This window comes from Entelurus aequoreus, linkage group LG21, assembly GCF_033978785.1.
Source record: "Entelurus aequoreus isolate RoL-2023_Sb linkage group LG21, RoL_Eaeq_v1.1, whole genome shotgun sequence".
NCBI lineage: Eukaryota > Metazoa > Chordata > Actinopteri > Syngnathiformes > Syngnathidae > Entelurus > Entelurus aequoreus.
In genome coordinates, this window is record NC_084751.1 from 30,164,940 (window position 1) to 30,187,815 (window position 22,876).

Here is a 22,876-nt window from a genome sequence, read left to right on the forward strand (position 1 = left end):
TGAAATCCCTAAATTCCTTGCAATAGATTGTTGAGAAATGTTCTTAAACTGTTTGACAATTTGCCCACGCTATTTGTTGACAAAGTGGTGACCTTCGCCCCATCCTTGTTTGTGAATGACTGAGCATTTCATGGATGCTGCTTTTTTACCCAATCCTGTTCCCAATTAGCCTGTTGGCCTGTGGGATGTTCCACATAAGTGTTTGATGAGCATTCTTCAACTTTCTCAGTCTTTTTTGCCACTTGTGCGAGCTTTTTTGAAACATGTTGCAGGCATCAAATACCAAATGAGCTAATATTTGCAAAAAAATAATGTTTTCCAGTTTGAACATTAAGTATCTTGTCTTTGCAGTGTATTCAATTGAATATAGTTGAAAAGGATTTGCAAATCATTGTATTTTGTTTTTATTTACGATTTACACAACGTGCCAACTTTACTGGTTTTGTATTACATATGCACTCACGTGGTTATGGATCTTATTGGTCTTGTTAAAAACAAATTTTGAATGCCCCAGTTTGAAATTGTTAGATTTACACATGGTCAAAATTATGCACATAGGCTCAAATATTCAGTATACTTATGCACAATTGTCTATTTTTATGCAAATATATGGTTTCTGAAATAATTATTTCTCTTTCAGAAAGAATTGGTTGAATTCATTTTAATTATTTTCCTAGCACAAACACAGATTTCAGGCAGTCTACTAATGTCCTTTAGCAGTGGTGCCCAAAGTGCGGCCCAGGGGTCATTTGCAGCTCGCAGCTTGTTTTTTATTGGCCTGCGACATATTTTAAAGACTAAACAGAATATTCCACACAAAATATAAAAAAATAGATCACCCCAAAACGGGACCTGAAAACTAAAACGGCCGACAACCTGTGTGACTTTCTGTATTTGGTCTTTGATGATTGCCGTGAGTCCTGTTATGATGACCGTGCACACATTTCTTGCAAGTTTTCGAGTGTGCTGAAGCTCTCAAAAAGGTTTAAGTTGGGGGAATGTTAATATTAGTGAAGAATCACACTAGTTCGCTTTATTACCTATAACACAAAGCTAAACTGGGAATGTTTTGTTCAGATAGTTTAGTATCAATTGACCTACATGTATTGGTTGCAGTATCTTTAATGTACCAAATTATACAATTTGTTCTGTATGCAACCCTAGCCAGAGACATGCACCTGGGGATAGGTTGATTGGCAACACTAAATTGGCCCTAGTGAGTGAATGTGAGTGTGAATGTTGTCTGTCTATCTGTGTTGGCCCTGCGATGAGGTGGCGACTTGTCCAGGGGGTACCCCGCCTTCCGCCCGAATGCAGCTGAGATAGGCTCCAGCGACCCCGAAGGGAATAAGCGGTAGAAAATGGATGGATGGATATGACACAAAGCTGACCCAAAGGTTTGTCTTTAAATACTGTATATATAATGTCTGTTTGTATCTTTTTTATTAAATACAAAAAAAATCTAAATGGCCCCAAATACTTTGACTTTTCAGTATGCGGAAGCAGTTTGGACACCCCTGAGTTATTGGTATTAAATGGTGACTGTTTTTTTAGCTTTACATTACAATTTTGTGCTATTTTTTATTTTATTTTTACATTGTTACTTTATCCAAAGATATGCCAACAAAACCAGAGCTGAGGGCCGCACTTTGGACAGCCCAGTGTAAATGGTCAGATAAGTTATTATTTTTAGTTTAAAAGACATACAATTGTATGCGTTACATGCAGTTTTTCTGTCAAAATGGAAAGAACAAATATGGTTTTTGAAGAAGATGAAGTGCTTTATTGACGCACATAATTTACAGGCTTTTGCGGGCCAGATCCGGCCCCCCGGGCCTTGAATTTGACACATGTGATGTACAAACCCCGTTTCCATACGAGTTGGGAAATTGTGTTAGATGTAAATATAAACGGAATACAATGATTTGCAAATCCTTTTCAACCCATATTCAATTGAATGCACTACAAAGACAAGATATTTGATGTTCAAACTCATACACTTTATTTTTTTTTTGCAAATAATAATTAACTTAGAATTTCATGGCTGCAACACGTGCCAAAGTAGTTGGGAAAGGGCATGTTCACCACTGTGTTACATGGCCTTTCCTTTTAACAACACTCAGTAAACGTTTGGGAACTGAGGAGACACATTTTTGAAGATTCTCAGGTGGAATTCTTTCCCATTCTTGCTTGATGTACAACTTAAGTTGTTCAACAGTCCAGGGTCTCCGTTGTGGTATTTTAGGCTTCATAATGCGCCATACATTTTCAATGGGAGACAGGTCTGGACTACAGGCAGGCCAGTCTAGTACCCGCACTCTTTTACTATGAAGCCACGCTGTTGTAACACGTGGCTTGGCATTGTCTTGCTGAAATAAGCAGGGGCGTCCATGGTAACGTTGCTTGGATGGCAACATATGTTGCTCCAAAACCTGTATGTACCTTTCAGCATTATTGGTGCCTTCACAAATGTGTAAGTTACCCATGTCTTGGGCACTAATACACCCCCATACCATCACAGATGCTGGCTTTTCAACTTTGCGCCTATAACAATCCGGATGGTTCTTTTCCTCTTTGTGCCGGAGGACACGACGTCCACAGTTTCCAAAAACAATTTGAAATGTGGACTCGTCAGACCACAGAACACTTTTCCACTTTGCATCAGTCCATCTTAGATGAGCTCAAGCCCAGCGAAGCCGGCGGCATTTCTGGGTGTTGTTGATAAATCAATCAATCAATCAAAGTTTATTTATATAGTCTTTGCAGTCTATTCAATTGAATAGGATTTGCAAATCATTGTATTCTGTTTTTATTTACAATTTACACAGTGCCAACTTCACTGGTTTTAAAGTTCTTAAACCCAAGATCTCAGCCTAAATCCATTACATAACATCACTTATAAAAAACACATTTTACCAATTTCTTCCACTAAGGAAACAGCAAATATAACACAGCAAATAACAGAATACTTTGTAAACTTCTAAAATTGTAATCTTTAGATTTTTTTCCACAAGCAAAATTGATCTGTCTATGCAGAATTAAACATAATTTTATTTTTTGGGTGGTGTACACGAAGAGCTGACCGTGGGGGTCACACACTCAATAAGCTGACTTTGCACACACACACTCTGGCGCTCCATTCCTTTTCCTTCATGGCCTCACTCACGCTCATCCAATCACCACACATTCGCGACTTTAATGAAAGTCTGAACTTTTTTGAAAAATGCACCCAAATTCTTTGAAGTGTGTACATGGTCCTTGTTTATTGTTGCAGTGGCAGGACTGAAATATTAGTCCATCCTTTCAAATCTTCTTCTGTGCATAGAGTGCATGGATATGATATTGATGATGTCACCAATGTGAAGTCATGTGGCCGCTATCCTTCTTGACTCCCATCTGATCAGGACCAGGTCTCACTTTGGAACTGACCACACCGTTCCATGACTGTCAGCATCTGTTCGGCGTCCTCGGACGACAGCCCTCCCTGCTGCTCGAACCCCGCTTTGAGTGCGTCACACACACTGGTCGGCATCTGTTTGGCATTTCTGTACAGACGTCAAAGAAATGTTAGGAAGTGTCATCAGAATCCACACAAGCTTGCTCAGAACTTACCCTGCTATGTAGAAGTAGGCGCCTTTATTGCTAATAAGGTCCCAAATGAGTGCAGCATTCTCGCTGACACGCTGTTGTACATAAATCTTTTCTTCCTGGAATGACAAAGTCGGACAAATAATCTTTAATGTATCAAATTAGTATGTAGTGGTGGAAAATGTTAGGACGCCCCTTTTCCACCAACATTATGAACAGAAATATTTGCCAAAATGGCCCCCATTCTCACTCTGGTTACTTATGGGTTATGACTTTCTGACGTCTGACCAGCCTGTCTACACTGACCATATATACAATTATACAATAAAACACACACACAAATATATTTTCTGAACAAAAATATAAACGTAACACTTTTGTTTTTGCTCCCATTTTTCATGCGTTGAACTTAACGATGTAAAACTTTTTGCCATTCTCTCGATGAGCTTCACGAGGGAGTCACCTCAAATGGTTCTCCAACAGTCTTGAAGGAGTGAGCTCATCGAGAGAATGCCGAGAGTGTGCAAAGCTGTAATCAGAGCAAATGGTGACTATTTTGAAGAAACTAGAATATAAAACATGTTTTCAGTCACTTTTTTTGTTAAGTACATAACTCCACGTGTTCATTCATAGTTTTGATGCCTTCAGTGACTATCTACAATGTAAATAGTCATGAAAATAAAGAAAACACATTGAATGAGGTGTGTCCAAACTTTTGGCCTGTACTATATATATATATATATATATATATATATATATATATATATATATATATATATATATATATATATATATATATACATATATATATATATATATATATATATATATATATATATATATATATATATATATATTAGAATAAAAAAACACAGGACGAGATGTTGAACAGTCCCTTGTGCCAAATGTGGAGAGTACTCACTCTAGATGTCCTTGTTGTTGAGAGTGGTAGACAGACAACGTGGGAGTGTGGGGGGTGGGGTGTTCTTGTGAGTTGTATGGGATATGAGACTTGGTCAGGGTTAAATTCCAGGACAATTGGACAAGCGACACATCTTCAGTAGTGTGCCCTTGCATCATTGGGTGTTTCGGCCTTCAAACACTATACACCCTCCACAAAGGTGGCCCGCCGAAGGATGATCAATCCTCAGCTTGTGTCCCGTGCTCAACTGTTCCTGAAATTCACCCTGTTATCCTGCTGTTTTTGGGGCCCAACTGGGGTCCTTCCGCTTGAGCCAAGCGGAAGGATATCAGTGACGTGCAGTCAGGGGAAAGAAAAAAAATGTAAAAAGAAAAACAAATGATTAAATTAAATTGTTATATGTATCCAGCAGCGCGGTGGAACAAGGGTTAGTGCGTCTGCCTCACAATACGAAGGTCCTGAGTAGTCGTGAGTTCAATCCCGGCCTCGGGATCTTTCTGTGTGGAGTTTGCATGTTCTCCCCGTGACTGCGTGGGTTCCCTCCGGGTACTCCGGCTTCCTCCCACCTCCAAAGACATGCACCTGGGGATAGGTTGATTGGCAACACTAAATGGTCCCTAGTGTGTGAATGTGAGTGTGAATGTTGTCTGTCTATCTGTGTTGGCCCTGCGATGAGGTGGCAACTTGTCCAGGGTGTACCCCGCCTTCCGCCCGATTGTAGCTGAGATAGGCTCCAGCGCCCCCCGCGACCCCGAAGGGAATAAGCGGTAGAAAATGGATGGATGGATGTTATATGTATCCAGTGATTATACTATAAAGTTATTTTCCATTTAACTTCACCAGTTTTAGATTATTTTTATTCAAAATCGCTGAATTTTCACATTTGCTGTTCAAATACTGAGAAGAGACTTGCGGTGAGTCACCAGCCAGTTGAGCCTCACCATGGATTGCGCAATGACTCGGCTAACTGCTGGCCTGCTGTGCAGTGAGACCGTATTGCTATATGAATTATATTATACATTTCCATAGTTTAGTTAGCTGAGGTATATAATGTACAGTGTATTTTGTCAACAACTGTATGTGTGTAACGTATTGCTTGTGCTGAGCAATCATAAAACGGCTGCGAAGACGCACTGGCTGAGGCTCGCAGTAATCCCGCCTCCTGGTGGTAGAGGGCCCTAGTGATCCCAGGGATCATTCTTGCGACTACTCGGCTGCTGAATAAGTGACAACAAGCAGCAACAGTTAGCGATCGTTTATTTTTTCCTCTCGCCTGGACTTTTAACATGGAGGATTACATATCTAAAATAAAACAGTTTTCTAAACTGGACTTTAAATCGAAGCAGGAGGTAATAATTAAAGGAAGATCTCCATCGAGACAGAGAGACTTTTAAAACTGAAGAAAGATAAGGAAGACTTCTATAAACAAGTTATCGATGCTTTTGTTCAGAAGGAGCGGCGCATGGACTTCATTTATAAGTAAAGGTAAGACCATAATAAAGTTTTTTTTATTAAATGTGCTTTTTTGTATGCTACAGTTTGTATGTGTAAAGTTAAAGTTAAGTTAAAGTACCAATGATTGTCACACACACACTAGGTGTGATGAAATTTGTCCTCTGCATTTGACCCATCCCCTTGTTCACCCCCTGGGAGGTGAGGGGAGCAGTGGGCAGCAGCGGCGCCGCGCCCGGGAATCATTTTTGGTGATTTAACCCCCAATTCCAACCCTTGATGCGGAGTGCCAAGCAGGGAAGAATGCTGGTATGAGCTTTTAAACATAACCCGTTAACTGCTGCCAATCAAATGGTGAATAAGATACTCTTTAGGGTTCATATGTTTGTAAATCTGACTGTGATGAAGTCAGTGCCTCACCAGCCATGAACCTCACCGCACGTCACTGATATATATAAATATATATATATATATATATATATATATATATATATATATATATATACATACATATACATACACACATACATACATACTTTGATTTGCTCAAAAAAGTATCTGCAATGATATAACAAACTATCCATCCATCCATCCATCTTCAACCGCTTATCCGGAATCGGGTCACGGGGACAACAGCTCCAGCAAAGACCCCCAGACTTCCCTCTCCAGAGCAACATTTGCGACTTCCTCCTGGGGAATCCCGAAGCGTTCCCAGGCCAGAGAGGAGATGTAATCCCCCCATCTGGTCCTTGGCCTGCCGCGGGGCCTCCTCCCATATTTTACATAACAAACTAGGTAAAATATATTAATGGATAATGTAATAAAGACATCCATAAAAAACCATCTGCATTTACTCTTCCTTGGTTTATTTAACTAGTTGTTTAACTAATGTAAGCCATTTTTCATTTTGTTGGCGCATTTGGACTGGACGTCACGTGACGGGTGTCAATAAAGAACCTGCCTCAATGGTGGTAGTCTTAGGGTCTGTTGTATTTTTGTCTCTGTCCCCGCACCTGTTCTTACCCTCTCTCCCTCCCCCGACAGTGTGGCGTGCAGCTGGTTCGAATCAGCAGGGCACACCTGATCGTAATTAGGGTCGCTGGTGCAGCATTTGGGTGCCAGAGCTTTGTACAAAAGCCAAGTTTTCCTCAATCTCCCTGGAGAGAATTATTGTTTTTTTCATGCCCGGTTTCCCAGGTTTGCCCCGTGTTACCTAGCCTTGCCTAGTGTCATTAGTTTTTGTACTTTGGTTTTCTTGTGTTGTATTTTCATGGCGTGTTAGTTTTTGCCGCCATTGCCTTTTGTGTCTTTGTCCATGTGATGTCAGATGAAACAAAAATGTAACTGTTTGGCCACAATACCCAGCAATATGCTTGAAGGAGAAAAGGTGAGGCCTTTAATCCCAGGAACACCATCCCTACCGTCAAGCATGGTGGTGATAGTATTATGCACTGGGCCTGTTTAGCTGCCAATGGAACTGGTGCTTTACAGAGAGTAAATGGGACAATGAAAAAGGAGGATTACCTCCAAATTCTTCAGGACAACCTCAAATCATCAGCTCAGAGGTTGGGTCTTGGGCGCAGTTGGGTGTTCCAACAGGACAATGACCCCAAACACACGTCAAAAGTGGTAAAGGAATGGCTAAGTCAGGCTAGAATTAAGGTTTTAGAATGGCCTTCCCAAAGTCCTGACTTAAACATGTGGACAATGCTGAAGAAACAAGTCCATGTCAGAAAACCAACAAATTTAGCTGAACTGCACCAATTTTGTCAAGAGGAGTGGTCAAAAATTCAACCAGAAGCTTGTGGATGGCTACCAAAAGCGCCTTATTGCAGTGAAACTTGCCAAGGGACATGTAACCAAATATTCACATTGCTGTATGTATACTTTTGACCCAGCAGATTTGGTCACATTTTCAGTAGAGCCATAATAAATTCATAAAAGAACCAAACTTCATGAATGTTTTTTGTGACAAACAAGTATGTGCTCCAATCACTCTATCACAAAAAAAATAAGAGTTGTAGAAATTATTGGAAACTCAAGACAGCCATGACATTATGTTCTTTACATGTGTATGTAAACTTTTGACCATGACTGTATATACATTTATATAACATCCATCATAGTGTCTTAAAAGTGTGCAGTTTTCTACTAAAATAAGGACCTTAGTCAAGGCTCGAGACAATTATTCATGTTGACATTGATTTTTATGAGGGACTCTGCTTCACTATACAAACTTTTCAGTTTACGAACCATGTTCGAGAACCAATTAAGTTTGTAAATCGAGGTTTCACTGTATAGTGATGCTCCCAATATAAAAGTGCAATTACATTTTTTTCGGCATTTATAATAAAAAAATTAAGATAATCAGAAAAATTATTGTTTCTTCAACTATTTTTCCTAAAACACGCATTAAGGCTATTTAATATGTTTTATTTGATTACTCGATTAATCGAACAAATTAATTAATAGATTACTCGATTACTAAAGTAAACGATAGCTGCAGGCCGAATGAAAAGTACTACAGTATAAAATACAATTTTTATTGAGTGAATAAAAGTTAGTTAAAGTACCACTGATAGTCACACACACACTCGGTGTGGTGAAATTACCCTCTGCATTTGACCCATCCCCTTGTTCCACCCCCTGCAAGGTGAGGGGAGCAGTGAGCAGCAGCGGTGGCCGCGCTCGGGAATACTTTTAGTGATGTAACCCCCAATTCCAACTCTTGATGCTGAGTAATTGAGGTGTTTCCAGGTGGGTGCTCTGAAATATAAGTCACAGGCATCATATTGAGTCATGGGGTGAACCTGGTCTCTGGAGAAGGCAGAAAAGAGCCTCAACTGTCCAACTGCCATCATCTCCTCCCACTCGGACCCGAAGTAGAAGTCTTTGGACTCGGATCGACAGCCAAAGAACAGGACATTGTCTGGACGGTAGACAAGTCAAAGAGGGGAGTCATCTCCATGAGGCCCCACTCAGAGACAAATCAGTCTTTGGAGGGGACATACTCACCATGCTTACCCTCAGCCGTCCTCTCTTGTAAAGCTGACCTGAAGGGCGCCACTCCCGTTCCTGGTCCAACCATTATGACGGGGATGTCCTTCTCCGTGGGAAACTTTAGACTTCCCTTCTTCACCCAGAGAGGCACATAAACATCTTCTGTAGAACAAAGTCCAATCACGTGAGGAGGGCTGTCTTCTTATCAAAGAAATGAGAAATAACTAAACAGAGCTGAACTGAAATATACCGTATTTTTCGGAGTATAAGTCGCACCGGCCGAAAATGCATAATAAAGAAGGAAAAAATATATATAAGTCGCACTGGAGTATAAGTCGCATTTTTGGGGGAAATTTATTTTATAAAACCCAACACCAAGAATAGACATTTGAAAGGCAATTTAAGATAAATAAAGAATAGTGAACATCAGGCTGAGTAAGTGTACGTTATATGACGCTTAAATAACCAACTGAGAACGTGCCTGGTATGTTAACGTAACATATTATGGTAAGAGTCATTCAAATAACTATAACATATAGAACATGCTATACATTTACCAAACAATCTGTCACTCCTAATCGCTAAATCCCATGAAATCTTATACGTCTAGTCTCTTACGTGAATGAGCTAAATAATATTATTTGATATTTTACGGTAATGTGTTAATAATTTCACACATAAGTCGCTCCTGAGTATAAGTCGCACCCCCGGCCAAACTATGGAAAAAACTACGACTTATAGTCCGAAAAATACGGTACTAAACATTTGGAAAGGAGGCGCTACTCCTGATTTCCTTAGTCATCCGTTTCAAAAGGTCAGGTGAAAACCGAATACATCTATTCTCTATTTCAGTGTTTTTCAACCACTGCGCCGCGGCACACTAGTGTGCCGTGAGATATTGTCTGGTGTGCCGTGGTAAATTACAAATTTACAACTTCACCTAATTGGTCCAAAAAATATTTTTTTCAAATCAATAACTATAATCTGAAAATAATGTGCCGTTGCTTAGTGTCTGTGCTGTGTAGAGCTCGGCGGAGTAACCACGTAATACTCCATGTCAGTAGGTGGCAGCAGGTAGTTAATTGCTTTGTAAAAGTCGAAATGTGTCGGGTGAGACGAGGACGGTTTGTTGTGATCACAATATGCAGGTAAAAACGTATATAATGCTTAAACCAAAAATAAGGAAAAGGCAATGAAGCATAGGAATGGCTATGCAAAACACAAGTAAAACTGAACTGGCTACCAAGTAAACAGAAACAGAATGCTGGACGACAGCAAAAACTTACAGCGTCCACAAAGTACATCCGTACATGACATGACAATCAACAATGTCCACACAAAGAAGGATAGCAACATCTTAAATAGCCTTGCTTGCTAACACAAAGCAGGTGCGGGGCATAGCGCTCAAAGGAAGACATGAAACTGCTACAGGAAAACACCAACAAAACAGGCAGGGCCACCAAAATAACAGCGCAAGACAAAAACTAAAGCACTACACAGGAAAACACCAACAAACTCAAAATAAGGCACGACGACCTGGTGGAGTTTCAGTTTTTAACGTTTTCTGCTGGTGGTGTGCCTCCGGAATTTTTAATGAAAAAAATGTGCCTTCCCTCAAAAAAGGTTGAAAAACACTGCTCTATTTACTCCAAAAGTCACACATCAGTGGTATTTAGGCGTTCAAAGACGTGGATGACCTTTTGTGGGATGGAGGGAGGCTAACCAGGTGGAGCAGAGACCCATTCGCGGTTTAAACATTTTGGTTTTGTACTGGACCACAGCTACCAGGACCTGCAGCCTGTTAGGGTGAGCCTGCGAGAGGGAGGGAGGGCGGGGTAGAACTTACCAAACACTGTTGAGGAAGGTGCATATTTTTGAAGAACAAGTGAATAGCTGTATTCAAGTGAACTACCTGAAGAGAGGAGGCGATGGAAAAGGACCTCGGTTGGATCTGAGGAAAAAGATCGAGCAAGTAGTCGGCTCTGAGTTGTGCCGTCGTGTGGGGGAAGTCGGCCAAGACCTACAGCAGCAAGAGCACATTTAATTAGCTTATATGCCTCAAAAGTACCTGCTACTCGTTGAGAAGAGCAATATGCGCTTTTTTGGCACTGACCAAATCCCGCCAGTCCTACTAGGCTCCAATTCACGTCAAATCCAACGGTGCCATGTTACAGTACCTGGGTTGCGCGTAACGTTACGTCCAGTTGCAGACTTAGCCTGGCCCTAACCAGGGGTGTAGCGATAAACGGTGGTAATTATAACTGCAGTGAAAGTCCTGTACGTTAGTATTACCGTTTTAAATCAAAATTAAAAACTAAAACTAAAAACTTTCTCAGTGGCCTTGTGGTTAGAGCACAGGTGTCAAACTCAAGATCTGGCCCGCCACATAATTTAATGTGGCCCACAAAACCCTGGAAAAATGTCTCAATAAAATACTTCTTTTTTTTTTTTACTAATTTTGACAGAAAAAAAAAATCCATATCTTTTCAACTGTAATAATATCTAATCATGCTAAATATGTGTTTGTCTGTTTTATGTCATTAATTTAATGTCAAACAAAACCAATCAACATAACATTTAAAATAAATAATGAATGAGAAGGAGCTGAAATAAATAAAACTTATAATATCCGCCCCGAGACAGTTACTGTACATTTGTTGGGGTTAAATATTATATTGTGATATACTGTGTTACAAAAATGTTTGTACAGATAAAAAATAAATAGTTAAATATCTTCTTGTGACCTTTACTTATGATCACAAAGCCAGTTATCCATCAATTTGTACATGAAAATATCTAATAATCAAATGCATCGGCAATTGTGAAATAATATAACGAGGTTTACCCCAAAAGGGACAAGCGGTAGAAAATGGATGCATGGATTATACGTACATATGCTGTCCAATTATATTTTTTTTAAAGTCAGATGCATCACTCACTTTTAATTATTCATGATTAATCACAGGTTATTACAAGCATGCTAAATTAAAATTATTTTAAAAAACGGCCCTCTGAAGTCAGCCATTACTGCCATGTGGCCCTCAATGAAAACAAGTTTGACACCCCTGGGTTAGAGTGTCCGCCCTGAGACTGGAAGGTCGTGAGTTCAAACCCCGGCCGAGTCATACCAAAGACTATAAAAATGGGACCCATTGCCTCCCTGCTTGGCACTCAACATTAAGGGTTGGAATTGGGGGTTGAATCACCAAATGATTCCCGAGCGCGGCCACCGCTGCTGCTCACTGCTCTCCTCACCTCCCAGGTGAACATGGGGATGGGTCAAATGCAGAGGATAATTTCACCACACCTAGTGTGTGTGTGACTATCGTAGGGACTTTAACTTTAACTTAAAACATATTAAAACTCACAGACTGACTGGTGCTATAGCTCGCTAGCTTAAATGCTAACATGAAAACAAGAGACATTAACGTCTTTACTAGAGATAATAATAATAATAATAATGGATTAGATTTATAAGGCGCTTTTCTAGGCACTCAAAGCGCTTCACAGAGAAGTGAGAACCCATCATTCATTTTTACAACTCATTCATTCATCATTCATTCAGATGTCCGATAATGGCTTTTTTGCCAATATCCGATATTCCGATATTGTCCAACTCTTAATTACCGATTCCGATATCAACCGATACCGATGTATACAGTCGTGGAATTAACACATTTTTATGCCTAATTTTGTTGTGATGCCCCGCTGGATGCATTAAACAATGTAACAAGTTTTTCCAAAATAAATCAACTCAAGTTATGGAAAAAAATGCCAACATGGCACTGCCATATTTCAAATTGAAGTCACAAAGTGCATAATTTTTTTTAACATGCCTCAAAACAGCAGTTTGGAATTTGGGACATGCTTTCCCTGAGAGAGCATGAGGAGGTTGAGGTGGGCGGGGTTGGGGGCGGGGGGGCAGGGTTTTAGGGGTAGGGATGGCAGGTGGTGTATATTGTAGCGTCCCGGAAGAGTTAGTGCTGCAAGGGGTTCTGGGTATTTGTTCTGTTGTGTTTATGTTGTGTTACGGTGCGGATGTTCTCTCGAAATGTGTTTGTCATTCTTGTTTGGTGTGGGTTCACATTGTGGCGCATATTTGTAACAGTGTTAAAGTTGTTTATACGATCACCCTCAGTGTGACCTGTATGGCTGTTGACCAAGTATGCGTTGCATTCCCTTGCGTGTGTGAAAAGCCATAGATACAGTGGGGCAAAAAAGTATTTAGTCAGCCACCCATTGACAATCAATGGGTGGCTGACTAAATACTTTTTTGCCCCACTGTATTATGTGATTGGGCCGGCACGCAAATGCAGTGCCTTTAAGGTTTATTGGCGCTCTGTACTTCTCCCTACGTCCGTGTACCACTCCGTACAGCGGCGTTTTAAAAAGTCAGAAATTTTACTTTTTGAAACCGATACCGATAATTTCCAATATTACATTTCAAAGCATTTATCGGCCGATAATATCGGCAGTCCGATATTATCGGACATCTCTAGTCTTTATTCATTAAGAAACAACAAACCTCAATCCAAACCCATTAAAATAAAGACATTACTGTCTGAGCAACAAATATATTCAAATGTGCACATTGAACCTACAGGTTGTGATGTCATGGCACAGAATAATCGATCAAAGAAATACAAGATGGTGGTTTCACGGTGCGTTGGGACTGCTGAAAATACAAACCAATATTTAAAGAAATAAAAGTTTAGCTATAAAAACAGATAAAATACTAAGACTAAAAGTCTTAGTAAAACTAAGTATAAAAAACAAAAATTAAAATAGTAAGTTTTCCAACAGTGTATGTATTTATTTATTTTTTTAAACTCGGGATTTCCGTGTGTGTACAGTATAAGTACTTCTTAAGCACATTCAACAAAATTACGATTATAATAATGGTGCTAATTTTGGTCACAATAACAGTGATACACAATTTTCATATGGTTACATTCCTAACTCTAACACTTAGCCATCACACCAGCAGCACTGAGAGCAGACTCAGACTTAGAAATGTAATAATAAAGCAAGATATAACAACTGGACAGAAGTTATCATGATCAGCTCATTTTTAAAGGTTCCAATAAAAAATTAGAATGACACACAAAAGTATGGAAAATTGGTACTGTTGAGTACTGGTATCGATTCCCAGGTGCTGGGAATTGGTGAAATGTGAAAGGTACACATCCATAGTCCAAAAAGACTAGAAAGAGCCGCTAGATTGGTTACTACAAAAGGGTCTGAATACTCGCAAAATATTGCGTACCACTGATACAGTATGTTCTGAGATTCTCTCACAAGCCACATGCAAATGAGGTAACGATGCCATCTACTGCACTAGAGATATTCACAGTCCCATTATAATGTGTTTATGACTTAAGACGAACAATAACAAGCCTGTGAATGTATGATGGGAAGTGGAGTGAATTATATTTATATAGCGCTATTTCTCTAGAGACTCAAAGCACTTTACATTGTGAGACCCATTATTTACGAGTGTGGGTGGTTCACAAAATATAACTATCCCAGTCACACTAAGACATTTAATAGGACATTAGTTAAGCTTTTAAGGTAAAAAAGTTTAAATTAAAGATTAAAGATACCAATGATTGTCACAAAAAGAATAAGATGCAAGGTTTGACTTGTCCAGGGTGTACCCCGCCTTCCGCCCGAATGCAGCTGAGATAGGCTCCAGCACCCCCCGCGACCCCAAAAAGGGACAAGCGGTAGAAAAAGGATGGATGGATGGGCTTTACTTCCAAACGCATAAAATTAGCTATGTACATTAAGCCATCTACAATGGCTGGATATGAGGCTCTCTTTCGGGGTAATGAGAGGAGCAAAGACCACAGAGGTTGGTCAACATTATGATAGTTGAGGTCTCATATTTTACACAAAAAGTTAAGTTACTGCTGTCATCCCTGCTTCACATGTCTAGTTTTAGATGTTTTAATTAAATAAATAGACTTATACAGTATTTACATTTTGAAGTCACGGTTTCCACGCCGCACATGTTGCAAATATTTTTTCAGAGCTGAGCGCGCGGAGGATTTTTTGATATGGAAAGATGCGAAAGATATTTGACATGTACACTTGTTGCTAATGGGAGAAAAGGACACATTCGTCGGCCGGATTCGAAGGACACTTAAAAGAGTTTTTTGCTTTGGGACAGCCACTGAATCACTGAATTTCAAATGTTACGCTTCAGCTTTAATGTGAAAAAATAACATTCTGGGAATGATCTTGCTCCTTTATATGTGTTTACCTGATACACTGCCATTTTGGGGAAGCCAATCCTGGGATAGTCACATGACAACCATTCCAAAATATTTTGTATATGTCACTTAGGGAATCAATGTGCATCATAACACAAAGGGTAATACTAAATATAGATAGATGTTGATAGTCCAACTCATACTGACTGACTGACACAAGCTATGGAAATGATATCAGTAGAAAAAAATGCATTTAGTTGAGATATTAATGAGTCATATATTGGAATATGGGATCTATTATTTTAATTTGTTTAACTATTAAAGGAACCTAAAATATGACTTATTTTATCTTTGTGGAAAATATTGGACTCAATGTGTTTATGAGATGCGATGCAAGTGTAAGCCACTGTGACACTATTGTTCATTGTTTAAATGTTTTTATTTATTTTTTTATAAATGGCTGTGATGATCATGTAAATGAGGGGTTTCTAATCACTGCTATGTTGGAATTCTTATGAATATTTGAAGGTACCAATGATTGTCACACACACACTAGGTGTGGCGAAATTATTCTCTGCATTTGGCCCATCACCCATGATCACCCCCTGGGAGGTGAGGGGAACAGTGAGCAGCAGCGGTGGCCGTGCCCGGCAATCATTTTTGGTGATTGATACTGTTGTTGATATTATTCATATTCGTTTGACTTCTTCTGGATTGTTTTGTGTCATGTTTGTGTGTCCTTTCAATTGCTGGGTCGGGTTTGGTTTTGGAATTGGAATTGTATTATTATGGTATTATTGTGTATAATTTTGTTGGATTGATTATTAAAAAAAGTAAATAAATAAATAAAAATGTTACGCTTCAGCTTTAATGTGAAAAAATAACATTCTGGGAATGACCTTCCTCTTTCACATGTGTTTACTTGACACACTGCCATTTCGGGGAAGCCATATCCTGGGATAGTCACATGACAACAATTCCAATATAATTTTTCTACACGTCACTTAGGGAATCAATGAGTTCCAGTCAAGCACAAAGCTAAATAGGAATATTTGACCAGATTTGAAGTATAGTCACTGTTGGATATGCGATAAGTCAATTAACCAACGATAAATGAAAATTAAGTCGGTAAATTTTCCAGCGTCAATAAATCTCCATGTGCATTTACGCTTTTTGTCACTTTCAGAAGCTGTGCAAGTTTCTGCCATAGCGAAAAGAAAAGGGGGTGAATCATCTTCTTCTTCTTCATTAGGTGTCTTTACGTCTTTGTGCGGCGACGCGGGGCCTCTGGCCCGCTATCATCACGCAATGCAACTGGTTAGTATGTAGCAGCTAACGTTGATAAAACTGTCACAAAAGCAAATGCCACTGCACCAGTGTAGGAATATTTCAGTCCAAACCTTTGGAACAAGATGAACATAACAACACAGAGGAGCCAGTTTGCCTGCACTGAGGCATTCGGTGAACAAGTTAGGTCAGAGTAAAAAAAACTACGAAAATAGTGTGCGCTCACAGAAAGTGTGATTAAATACATCGCCAAAGACATGTAACACTATTATAAAACTAGCATTTCTAAAAATGCTGCAAACATTTGACACACAATTGTCATGTCATGTTGGTGTTCCTCGCTCTGAATCTGCCAGACTTCTTTTTTTTTTTTGCATATGACTTGTTAATACATCTGCCTTTACTGTAGTGTTTATATTGCTGCTCTGCACTTTTAAGGAGGTCCCAGCTTGATTGTCAGTGAAGTAATGTACAACTCTACCTCAGCCCACATGTTCAATATTGAAGTGTAACTTTGTTTGCCAATACTTTATCTAACTATTTTATTTATTATTTTGTTTGTGTATATTTGAGGACCCCCCCATATTTTATTGCTTTTTCTTGTGATTTGTATTCAAGTGCAACATTTTGCTAACAGATAAAGTATATTTTATGATCATTTGTGTTATTTAACTTGGAGATTTAAAAGTTAACATTCCAACTACAATGTTACAATATATTAAAAATACAAGTTTATGGCATTTAAAAAGGATATACGTTAGGGATGTCCGATAATATCGGACTGCCGATATTATCGGCCGATAAATGCTTTAAAACGTAATATCGGAAAACATCAGTATCGGTTTCAAAATTATCGGTATCGGTTTCAAAAAGTAAAATTTATGACTTTTTAAAACGCCGCTGTGTACACGGACGTAGGGAGATGCGTGCCGGCCCAGTTACATAATATCTACGGCTTTTCACACACACAAGTGAATGCAAACATACTTGGTCAACAGCCATACAGGTCACACTGGGGGTGACCGTATAAACAACTTTAACACTGTTACAAATATGCGCCACACTGTGAACCCACACCAAACAAGAATGACAAACACATTTTGGGAGAACATCCGCACTGTAACACAACATAAACACAACAGAACAAATACCCAGAACCCCTTGCAGCACTAACTCTTCCGGGATGCTACAATATACACCACCTGCCATCCCTTCCCCTAAAACCCTGCCCCCCCCCCCCCCCCCCCCCAACCCCGCCCACCTCAACCTCCTCATGCTCTCTCAGGGAGCGCATGTCCCACATTCCAAGCTGTTGTTTAGAGGCATGTTAAAAAAAATTATGCACTTTGTGACTTCAATAATAAATATGGCAGTGCCATGGTGGCATTTTTTTCCATAACTTGAGTTGATTTATTTTGGAAAACCTTGTAACATTGTTTAATGCATCCAGCGGGGCATCATAACAAAATTAGGCATAATAATGTGTTAATTCCACGACTGTATATATCGGTATCGGTTGATATCGGAATCGGTAATTAAGAGTTGGACAATATCGGAATATCGGCAAAAAATTCATTATCGGACATCTCTAATATACATGCATTATTATTATGTTAATTTGGTCTAAAAAAAATAATGGCAATACTATCGTCACGCAAAACGTGTTATCGGCCCAATCCTAACTGTGGGTTATAATGGGTTAGGCTTAAAATGTAGATGTAAAATGCATTGTAATTATTATCAACCCTCCACTGACTCTGAACGCTAAGCCCCTACCTCCAGGGTGGTGCGGCGTGGTCGGTTGCAGTAGCTGTGCAGCTCCTCTTGGCCTTCTGCAGAGCTAAACTCGACCAGCTTCTCAAGCTCCAGCTCGTTGGTGGAGAAGGTGGCGAGCAGCTCAAAGAAGGAGCGTCGAGGCACGGCCCCAATGTCCAAATACCTCTCCACCAGGTAGCTCACAGTGCAGGGCTGAGAAAGCCTGCCAGGGACTGAGCACACATGACAGGTTTTGCCTATACCCCATCAGCCAGACACAATTGTGCAACATGGTTCCAATACAACAACATTCCTATGTTTTTTGTTACATAATACATTTGTTACATGGTCATAATTTCTTTTTAACCCTACTATAAAGATGTATTTTTTCATTAGGTATTTCCCAAGGGCTGTTAAAGAGAGCAATGCATTTTTAACACAGCTTTTCCAAGCATCCTACTTTCACTTTGGATGCTTACAATATTTTTATTTGCACACAGGAACAAAGTTATTTCACAAAAAAACAAACATGCCCAGAGTCAAAATTATTAGCCCTCTTAAAAACTACCAGCAGTTTGAGAGACAGCAAGTGTTGGAAGCCGTGTGGTCTGGTTTATCAAACCTATTTCAAGTGAACACTGACTGTGTAAAAGGAAGCTGTAGAGCAGTGCGGAAGATTCAATTCACGCTGTATAATTCAGGACTCAGAAAGCATCACGCTTCAAGCAATCAATTCAAACTTAAGAAATATAATCATTGATGCACACAAAGCAGGAGATGGATACACTAAGTTAGCACACTGTTTTCAAGTGTCAATAACTGGAGTGTGAAGTATGATCAAGAAATTCAAAGACCGTAAGACGGGACAGAACAAGCCGGGCAGAGGTCGGAAAAAACTATTTTTAAAGACTCTGGAAAGAAAGCTAGTGAGAGATGTGTCTAAAGACCACAGAGCAACTGTCAAGCCAATAGTGAATGAGTTGGCCAAGCCTGGAATTGTAGTCTCAAAGAAGACAATCACTAGAGTCCTGCACAGGATTGGACTGCAAGGCTACAGAACAAGAACAACTCTACATCTGCAATAAAGACACCTTCGAGCCAGATTGAAGTATGTAAAGGACAACCTCGAGAAAAACTATGCATACTGGAAGTGGGTCCTTTGGTCAAATGAAAGAAAACCATTGAGGGAGAGGCATACAAGCCAAAGAACACGGTCCCCACAGAGAAACATGGTGGTGGGAGTATTATGTTATGGGGATGCTTCATGCATTTACAACTGGGAATTTTGTCAAGGTGGAAGGAATCCTAAAGAAAAAAAAGGATATTTGAAGGTCTTGGAGAAAATAAATCTCATGCATTCGCAGCAAAATTAGGTACAGAATAATAACGACCCAAAACATAAGTCATTCCTGGTGAAGAAAGTGAATGTTATTGAATGGCCTGCACAAAGCCCTGACTTGAATACCATCGACAATCTTTGGGGAGAATTGAAGACCAAAGTCCATGGCAGGAGCATGAGAAGTTTGTCAAAGAAGAATGGGCTGGGATTGCTCAGGACATGTGTGAGACTTGTGAAAAACTAACAAAAAATTGCAGGCTGTTATCCATTAAAAAGGACACACAATTGCCTATTAGGGGGCTAATAATTTTAAATCTGGTAATTTTTGGTTTTCGCGGAATAAATTTGTTTCTGAGTGCAAATAAAAATATTGGAAGCATCCAAAATTAAAGTAAGATGCTTGGAAAGCTGTGTTAAAAATGCATTGCTCTCTTTAATAGCAATTGGAGGGCTAGTAACTCTGTCCTCAACTTTGTGTATATATGTACATATACATATACATATATATATATATATATATATATATATATATATATATATATATATATATATATATATATATATATATATATATATATATATATATACAAAACCCAAAAACCAGTGAAGTTGGCATGTTGTATAAATTGTAAATAAAAACAGAATACAATGATTTGCAAATTATTTTCAACTTATATTCAATTGAATAGACTGCAAAGACAAGATATTTAATGTTTGAACTGACAAACACATTTTTTTTTTTTGCAAATAATCATTAACTTAGAATTTAATGGCAGCCACACATTGCAAAAAAGTAGGCACAGGGGCATATTTACCACTGTGTTACATGGCCTTTCTATCTAACAACACTCAGTAAACATTTGGGAACTGAGGAGACCAATTTTTGAAGCTTTTCGGGTGGAATTCTTGCCCATTCTTGCTTGATGCAAGCAAGTTGAACAGCTTAAGATGTTCAACAATCCAGGGTCTCCGTTGTGGTATTTTAGGCTTCATATTGCACCACACATTTTCAAAAGGAGACATGTCTGGACTACAGGCAGGCCAGTCTAGTACCCGCACTCTTTTAGTATGAAGCCACGCAGTTGTAACACGTGGCTTGGCATTGTCTTGCTGAAAAAAGCAGGCCATGGTAACGTTGCTTGGATGGCAACATATGTTGCTCCAAAACCTGTATGTACCTTTCAGCATTAATGGTGCCTTCACAGATGTGTAAGTTACCCATGCCTTGGGCACTAATAGACCCCCATACCATCACAGATGCTGGCTTTTGAACTTTGCGGCAATAACAATCGGAATGGTTATTTTCCTCTTTGACACAACGTCCACAGTTTCCAAAAAAAATTTGAAATGTGGACTCGTCAGAACACTTTTACACTTTGTATCAGTCCATCTTAGATGAGCTTGGGCCCAGCCAAGATGGCGGCGTTTCTGGGTGTTGGCTTTCACTTTGCATAGTAGAGTTTTAACTTGCACTTACAGATGAGGCGACAAACTGTAGTTACTGACATTGGTTTTCTGAATCCTTTACACACTGATGTCGCTTTTTGATGCAGTACCGCCTGAGGGAATCGAAGGTCTGTAATATCATCGCTTACGTGCAGTGATTTCTCCAGATTATCTGAACCTTTTGACGATATTACAGACCTTACGGATTACGGATATTACAAATGCAAATTCCTTGCAATAGCTGGTTGAGAAATGTTGTTCTTAAACTGTTCGACAATTTGCTCACACATTTGTTCACAAACAAATAAATGATAAATGGGTTATACTTGTATAGCGCTTTTCTACCTTCAAGGTACTCAAAGCGCTTTGACAGTATTTCCACATTCACCCATTCACACACACATTCACACACTGATGGCGGGGGCTGCCATGCAAGGCGCTAACCAGCAGCCATCAGGAGCAAGGGTGAAGTGTCTTGCCCAAGGACACAATGGACGTGACTAGGATGGTAGAAGGTGGGGATTGAACCCCAGTAACCAGCGACCCTCCGATTGCTGGCACGGCCACTCTACCAACTTCGCCACACCGTCCCCACAACAAAGTGGTGACCCTCGCCCCATCCTTGTTTGTGAATGACTGAGCATTTCATGGGTGCTGCTTTTATACCCAATCATGGCACCCACCTGTTCCCAATTAGCCTGTTCACCAGTGGGATGTTCCAAATAAGTGTTTGATGAGCATTCCTCAACTTTGTCAGTCTTTTTTGCCACTTGTGCCAGCTTTTTTGAAACATGTTGCAGGCATCAAATTCCAAATGAGCTAATGTTTGCAAAAAATAACAAGGTTTTCCAGTTCGAACGTTAAGTATCTTGTCTTTGCAGTCTGTTCAATTAAATATAGGTTGAAAAGGATTTTCACATCATTGTATTTTGTTTTTATTTACGATTTACACAACGTGCCAACTTCACTGGTTTTGGGGTTTGTATGTATATATTAGGGCTGCAACAACTAATCGATTAAATCGATTAAAATCGATTATAAAAATAGTTGGCGATTAATTTAGTCATCGATTCGTTGGATCTATGCTATGCACATGCGCAGAGGCAATTTTTTTATTAATTTTTTTAATTTAAAAAAAAAGTATTTATTTTTTCTATTTTTTTTAATAAACCTTTATTTATAAACTGCAACATGTACAAACAGCTGAGAAACAATAATCAAAATAAGTATGGTGCCAGTATGCTGTTTTTTTCCAATAAAATACTGGAAAGGATAGAAATGTAGTGTGTCTCTTTTATCCGATTATTAATCGATTAATCGAAGTAATAATCGACAGATTAATCGATTATCAAATTAATTGTTAGTTGCATATATATATATATATATATATATATATATATACATACATATATATATATATATATATATATAAATATATATATATAAATGTATAAATACACACACACATACATATATACTATATATATATAATATTACATACATATATACATATATACAGAATACATACATACAGTGGGGCAAAAAAGTATTTAGTCAGCCACCCATTGATTGTCAATGGGTGGCTGACTAAATACTTTTTTGCCCCACTGTATATATACACACACATAGTATACAGAAACACATACTGTATACACAGTACAGTATATGGCATTAAAACAGCAGGATATTTCTGTCTAAGAGACTGACTGATGATTGTGTGACAATATTCACCGGTCTTATTATTTTATTTCTGATTTTAACATGACACAGTGAGTTTGTCTGTGTCTAATTTTTTTTGACAGAATATTTTAGCTGTAAAAAGTGTCACGCATTCTGTTGTATGTGTGCTTGGTTCTCTTTTTTTAAGGATTA

The 22,876-nt window shown here is 39.1% G+C and overlaps 1 protein-coding gene across 1 annotated transcript in view; it reads right to left on the reverse strand.

Moving 5' to 3' along the window:
• Positions 1 to 2,231: 2,231 nt before the first annotated feature.
• Positions 2,232 to 22,876, reverse strand: part of ndor1 (NADPH dependent diflavin oxidoreductase 1) — a 36,935-nt gene continuing 16,290 nt past the window's right edge. Inside the window, exons 9-15 of the mRNA XM_062031370.1 lie at positions 18,241 to 18,452; positions 10,875 to 10,982; positions 10,660 to 10,774; positions 8,978 to 9,124; positions 8,773 to 8,891; positions 3,613 to 3,707; positions 2,232 to 3,545 (exon numbers count right to left, since the gene is read on the reverse strand). Of these exons, the coding sequence (XP_061887354.1) occupies positions 3,401 to 3,545; positions 3,613 to 3,707; positions 8,773 to 8,891; positions 8,978 to 9,124; positions 10,660 to 10,774; positions 10,875 to 10,982; positions 18,241 to 18,452 (941 nt within the window). The 3' untranslated portion in view covers positions 2,232 to 3,400. The remainder of the gene's footprint in view (positions 3,546 to 3,612; positions 3,708 to 8,772; positions 8,892 to 8,977; positions 9,125 to 10,659; positions 10,775 to 10,874; positions 10,983 to 18,240; positions 18,453 to 22,876) is intronic.